General features: G+C 38.0%; 1 protein-coding gene across 1 annotated transcript in view; it reads left to right on the plus strand.

Annotated features, from left to right (window-relative positions):
- The window catches only part of rbbp8 (retinoblastoma binding protein 8), a 51521-nt gene that overhangs the window by 35244 nt on the left and 9098 nt on the right, over nucleotides 1-7179 (plus strand). The window contains exons 14-16 of the mRNA XM_043709304.1: nucleotides 3593-3706; nucleotides 5531-5600; nucleotides 6608-6704. Coding sequence (XP_043565239.1) covers nucleotides 3593-3706; nucleotides 5531-5600; nucleotides 6608-6704 — 281 coding nt within the window. The remainder of the gene's footprint in view (nucleotides 1-3592; nucleotides 3707-5530; nucleotides 5601-6607; nucleotides 6705-7179) is intronic.

Here is a 7179-nt window from a genome sequence, read left to right on the forward strand (position 1 = left end):
ACCTCTCTGCCCCCACCCCCTCTCCGGCCTATCACCCTCACCTTAATCTCCTTCCACCTATCGCATTCCCAACGCCCCTCCTCCAAGTCCCTCCTCCCGACCTTTTATCTTAGCCTGCTTAGCACACTTTCCTCATTCCTGAAGAAGGACTTATGCCCGAAACGTCGATTCTTCTGCTCCTTTGATGCTGCCTGACCTGCTGTGCTTTTCCAGCAACACATTTTTCAGCCCTTACTACCTAAATGCCAATTGATGCCCGAAATGGCCAACTACGCCCACTTAAGAGCCTCACTATACTGATCCCATTAGTGCTATTCTACTGGTATTTAGGAGTTGGATGTTAATGTCAGATACCCTGCTACTCCAAAGTGTTGCAGTTTTCACCAATTGAATAGACATAGGAATCACTGTATGGCCTGAAACTAATGATCCTCTGTAATACACTGAGGACTGATTTAAAAAGCTTCAGTTTTTTTTGTTCAGCCAGGAGTAATTGATGTTTTAATGGGACAATAAGTCTTAGTTATGGCTGATCAGCCAGTAACTGGACGCATTATAAAGATTAGAGTAATTTTTGTGGTATTGGACGATATTTCTCATTCATGATTATATATTATCTCCAGACCGAGCTGAACACTGATCTTAGAGTCATAGAGATGTACAGCACAGAAAGGGACCCTTTGGTCCAACTCGTCCGTGCTGACCAGATATCCTAACCTAATCTAGTCCCATTTGCCAGCACTTGGCCCATATCCCTCTAAACCCTTCCTATTCATATACCCATCCAGATGCCTTTTAAATGTTGTAATTGTACCAGCCTCCTCCACTTCCTCTGCCAGCTCATTCCATGCACACATCACCCTTTGCGTGAAAAAGTTATCCCTTAGGTCCCTTTTTAAATTCTTCCCCCATACTCTAAACCAATGCCCTCTAGTTCTAGACTTCATCCTAGAGAAAAAACCTTGTCTATTTACCCTATCCATGCACCTCATGATTGTATAAACCTCTATAAGGTCACCCCTAGCCTCTGATGGTGCAGGAAAAACAGCCCCAACCTATTCAGTCTCTCTCTATAGCTCAAAACTTCCAACCCTAGCAACATCTTTGTAAATGTTTTCTGAACCCTTTCAAGTTTCACAACATCCTTCCAATAGGAGAGAGACCAGAATTGCACACAATATTCCAAAAGGAGCCTAGCCAATGTCTTGTACAGCCGCAACATTACCTTTCCAACTCCTATATTTATTGGTCTGGCCAGTAAAGGGAAGCAAACCAAATGCCTCCTTCACTGCTATCTACCTGTGACTCCACTTTCAAGGAACTCTCCAGACCTTACCATTTAAGTGTGTAAGTCCTGTTCTGATTTGCTTTTCCAAAATGCAGCACCTCACGTTTATCTAAATTAAGTTCCATCTGCCACTCCTCAGCCCATTGTTCCATCTGATCAAGATTCCCATTGTACTCGGAGGTAACATTCTTTGCTGTCCTCTACACCTCCAATTTTGTTGTTATCTGCAAACTTACTAACTATATCTCCTATGTTCACATCCAAATCATTTGTATAAATGTGAAAAAGCAGTGGACCCAGCATCGATCCGTGTGGCACTCCACTGGTCACAGGCCTCCAGTCTGAAAGGCAACCCTCCACCACCATCCTCTGTCTTCTACTTGAAGCCAGTTCTGCATCCAAATGGCTTGATTCCAAGAATAGGTTCCTATGGTCATTTTTGGTATGGGAAACAAAAGGGAAAATAAATATAAAAGATGTGCAAAACAATATTTAAAAAATAACTGTCCTTCCCTTTACTATACATTACAGTCCTGTTAGCTTGACCAAACTCCATTTAATGGCAGAAGTTGGTTGGTGGAGCTAGACTCCCAGAACTACTTGCACTGACTGACTTCTGCCACTAGATGGAGGCCATGATTCTCAGTTTGAATTCAGGCGCAAAGAGAAGATTAGACCTGGAGCTGAAAAGTAAGAACAAAGAAGTAAGACTGGGACAAAGCAAAGCCCAGCACCAGAAAAACCGGAAGATTGAATCAGGAGTGCAGGCAGCACCAGACACACATCTGTGATGTGCAACTCTGATGCCCGTACTCAACCTCAATGCTGTCAACTCATGGAAATAATGTTAAAGTGAAAATGGCAATTGAAGGCAGGAAAAACAGGCTTCAATGGAATTAACAGCATTCAAACAAAATGACATGAAGTGCGTCAATTTAAAGCACTGATTGAGTGCACATATTGATGTTTTCGATGAGGAAATGTTGATAGCTTAGCTATTTTTTGCAAGAAATTATATCTAAGTTGGAATAATCTTCTGAGGAAAGCTGTGTAAGAGAGAGAATGTAATGAATTTCAGAAAGACAATGAATGCCTTATGGAAAACCAAACATTTGAAGGGTGAGAGGTAATGTTTCGATTTGTCTTCATGGATAAATGCATGTCTCTTTCTGGGCCTGTACAATGATTTGTTTCAAAGTATTGTGACTCCAATTATTACTGGACAAATCAAAGACTTAAATGTGCCTTGGTAGATCATTGTTTTTGATTTTAACAAGGGTTTTCTTCTCTGAAACACAAGCATGCAAAGCTGAAATTATTTGATTTTAGTAATAATAAAGAATTTAGTACCCAAATGAACAGAGAAAATAGAATAAACCAAACTATTTATATATGACATAACTTTAAAGATTTCGAGCACTCAGTAAAAAGAAATCCCATTCATCAAAGCAGCACTACTTTATAATATTCATACCAGAGAGAATTCCCTTCCCTGTCAAATCAGTACGGCTTAATTTCCCTGCGCTTCAGTTTCCCAGTCATGAGAATCTTAATTGTCTCTTCTTTGGATCTTCATACAACTGAGCTTAGACTTTCCCAGCTTCAAATATCCCTTCAGGATTTTAACTAAAAGCTTCTGGTCTGGAACTTTAAAACTAAACTCCATTCATGGAAGTAATCTATTTTCTAACTGTTCTGAACAATGCTCCTTCTTTAGGAGTAGCTGTTTTTCAACCAAGATGCCTGTAACTCTACTAAACCGTTACTAAAAAACTAAGCTACAAGTGTTTCCCTTGGCTAAAAGCACAATTCTTGAGCCTTCTAGCTGAAGCCAAATGCACAACTGTTCTGTTCACTTGTAAAACTCACCCAATGAAATCAAAACCCACTACACTCTGGGAAGTCTCTCTCTCATACTGTGCTTTATATGAAATCACTATAGCTACAAAAATATTTACAGGTTAATCATTAAACATCCGAACATAGAGAGGCCGAACCCACATATCATCAGTTGGAAATCGCAAAGCTTGGGTAAATGGTGTTGAAATATGTAAGAATCAAATGCCTTAGTTCGCAAAAGAGTATTGAGGAAAAGCATAAGTTACATGTATGAAAAAGATCTATTGTGGGTCTCATGGCTTGTTTGTTTAGCATAAGTGTCCCATTGACTCCAATTGACAGTTATGTACTTATTAGCTCCATAGCTTAGCTATGCATCTCAACATTCTCAAAACAGTAAATAATGACAAACAAAAATTCCTTTGCCATTTTGTAATTAATTGTTTTTGTTTATTTTTGCTGCAGGAAGCAGACATGTTATGGATGAAAGTCTTGCTGAGGTCTTTGACCGTACTGCTTATGGAGAATATGAATCGTATCCTGAAAAAATGAAGAGTCCACATAATGTATATGACAATGGTAATCTGGATTTTGGGATCAAATGATATTTTTGTCCAGGTGACATAGTAGGCAATAGTACAGTGTCGCAGTAGCACATTCTAACCTGGAAGTCCCTTTGTTTTTAAATATTTCCTTAATTTGTATCATGTGCCAGCAACAGGAATGGTAGAATTAACTAATAAAGGACCAGTAAAATTAATCAGACTTTCTGCTAGTGAATATTATCTAGTTATGTCTACCGAAACGTGTCATTGGTCGTTGGATAAAACCTGAGGTGCGTTTTTACTAAATATCCTATTAGCAGTCATTGTCTTTACTCAGCAATAAAGAATGACTACCTGGACAAAATAGGGTAACTCGTGACAGTGGAATACTGGCATGGCACAGGAAATGAAAGGAAATGTTAAAAAATATCATTCGCAGTACCTGATCTAAATTCCATTTTAATCTCCCTTTCAATTTGATTTAGATTTTCAATTAAATTTTGAATTTTAAGATGTCAAGTAGATAAGATAGTGAGGAAGGCGTTTGGTATGCTTTTCTTTATTGGTTAGAGTATTGAGTACAGGAGTTGGGAGGTCAGGGCTGTACAGGACATTGGTTAGGCCTCTTTTGGAATAGTGCAGGCAATCCTGGTCTCCATCCTATCGGAAACTTGAAAAGATTCAGAAAAGATTTACAAGGATGTTGCCAGGATTGGAGGATTTGAGCTATAGGGAGATGTTGAATAGGCTTAGGCTGTTTTCCCTGGAGCGTCAGAGGCTGAGGGGTGATCTTATAGAGGTTTATAAAATCATGAGGGGCATGGATAAGATAAATAGACAAAATCTTTTCTCTGGAATGGGGCCAATCCAGAACTAGAGGGGAAAGATATAAAAGAGACCTAAGGGGCAACTTTTTCACACAGAGGGTGGTGCATGTATGGAATGAGCTGCCAGAGGAAGTGGTGGAGGGTTGTACAATTGCAACATTTAAAAGGCATCCAGATGGGTATATGATTAGGAAGTGTTTGGAGAGATATGGGCCAGGTGCTGGCAGGATTGGGATATCTGGTTGGCATGGACAAGTTGAACCGAAGGGTCTGTTTCAGTGCTGTACGTCTCTATGACACTATAAGAATATGACATGAGTGAATAGTTATTATCCACTCAAAAGCACACAAGTCCTTTTCTGGAACATGTTGTTTAAAGAGAGAAAATGGAGATTGCGGTTCATATTTTTAGACCACAGGGCTGTAAAAATATAATGTAACATCTATAAATGAATGTTAAAGATAAAGGGCACAGCTATCCACGTTTGTTGGTGACTTGAAATGTTGTTTGTTGAATTGAGCCCAAATTGTTCTCAGACAGTTTCATGAGAGGTTTATCAACTCTATGGTGTGCAATTTGGAAAATCCTACATTAAGAAGGATATTAAAACCATGCAGCGAATGAATAAAGTTTCAAAGGATTTTCATGAAGTACAGTATTTTGGGAGAAACTGTTTAGCATATTGGTAACTGGAAGGTATAAATTCAGCATGATCAGGAAAACAGAAATGGTTAGTGGATAGATTGTGGACATGAACGATCCTATCTGAAGTAGTAGAAATTAATATTTTAACATGTAAGTTGAGCAAAAATGAAGTAATACATGGAGAAACAGCAAATGAATAGAAATAAAAGTCATCATTGTAAGTGTGACCGGTCCAGTGGCTGCCTCTTGTACTGTAAAGTTTTTGTTTGTTTTATACCCATTGATTTATCCACATGCTCAAAGATTCAGGACAGCAATTTGTATAAGTATGTAAATGATGGCAGAATTGACATTTTATGCAAACACTTGACTTTTTTCTTTTCAGTATTTCAAGAAGATCCAGGGAAAACAAAAAATGAATCTTTTGCACAGCCTTATTTGAACTCTGGGCAAAGGTAACAAATAATCACCAAGGTTAATGTTGTAGTCTAGACATAACGTACCCTGATGCAACTAAAAGCTTACTTTTCATACTTCAACCTTTGATCGTTGTACTTGGTGTAAGAAAAATAGGCTGCTGGTTTGATTGGGGATAAAGGAGACTATTTATCTATGATCTGGATGGACACATGCATTCTTTTGTCAATGTCATATTGCTTTAAGTATCTCCGGCTTAGTGCTGTTCAGTTGGTGACATGATCTAGAGAATGCAAATTCGACACACCCAGGGGAATGCGGGACTGAGAATTTCATCAACACTGCTGTTGTCTGCAGTATAGACACGAATTATGCATCCTACTTTCTCTCCATGAGACCCAATCGGAGACCCCATTAGCCGAAGCAAAACTAAGAAAGTGGCTGTCATGTCCATGAATGCTTCATTTGAGTGCTTTTTCCAAAAAAGTCATTAAGTAATTGCCGATCGTATTGTCACCTAAATTACAATATTTATCCAGCTACTGTTTCATATAGTGTAGTTCTTTGTATGGATTTCATCCTTTGGTTCTTCATCCTTTGGTTCCTGAAAGATCTTTCATTTTCCAAAGTGTAAATACACTTTCCATTTACTTTTGGAGATGTTAAGTAAAATAATGTTATCACATATTTATTACTGTGAACGGATATATTGATGAAAAGTACATGAGAATAAACATTTCTCAATTCATAATACATTTTTACCAAAACTATTGATCTGTTTTAACTTCCTGGAATCCTGAAAAAGTATTACATTTTCTTCTAGTCGTGTATAAAAGTTGGGGAGAGAAGTGTACTGCATACCTTCTTCATCCCAACCAAGTGTATCTTACATTTTGTTGTGTTTCATGGAAGATTCGTGAAATTATTGCATTTAATTTAATGTTTTTAACAAGTCTAATTATCTTTAAACTGTGCAATAGCAAACACACGTCACAGCAATCTTAAATATTTATTAAATATTGTACCTTAATTATTTGCTGAATAGGAAAAATACAGTTTTAAACTTCCCTCATGTTGAGGTGGTCCGTAACAAAGAAGAGAGAAGAAAATTGTATGGGCACACGTGCAAGGAATGTGATGTTGTAAGTACTGGTTAAACATATTCTAAAACTTCTGGGGCTCTAGTTTATTTACTTTGTTTCATGTTTATGGCTCAAAAATCACCTTTTTGTAACCAAAGGTGAAATCTTAAAAAAATTATTTCATTCCAGTCTGTTCTTTCTATTCATTTGTAATAAATGATACCAAATACAAGAATTTTCTGATTTTGTTTTAGATCTGAACTTTTTTTAAAGACATGGACATAAAAGTAAATATTCAATTAATGTAGGACCATATTTACTTAGGCTTTATTATTAGAATTGCATAAGGTAAAAACAATGACTGCAGATGCTGGAAACCAGATTCTGGATTAGTGGTGCTGGAAGAGCACAGCAGTTCAGGCAGCATCCAAGGAGCAGCGAAATCGAAGTTTCGGGCAAAAGCCCTTCATCAGGAATAAAGGCAGAGAGCCTGAAGCATGGAGAGATAAGCTAGAGGAGGGTGGGGGTGGGGAGA

Source organism: Chiloscyllium plagiosum, chromosome 19 (assembly GCF_004010195.1).
Source record: "Chiloscyllium plagiosum isolate BGI_BamShark_2017 chromosome 19, ASM401019v2, whole genome shotgun sequence".
Taxonomy (NCBI): domain Eukaryota; kingdom Metazoa; phylum Chordata; class Chondrichthyes; order Orectolobiformes; family Hemiscylliidae; genus Chiloscyllium; species Chiloscyllium plagiosum.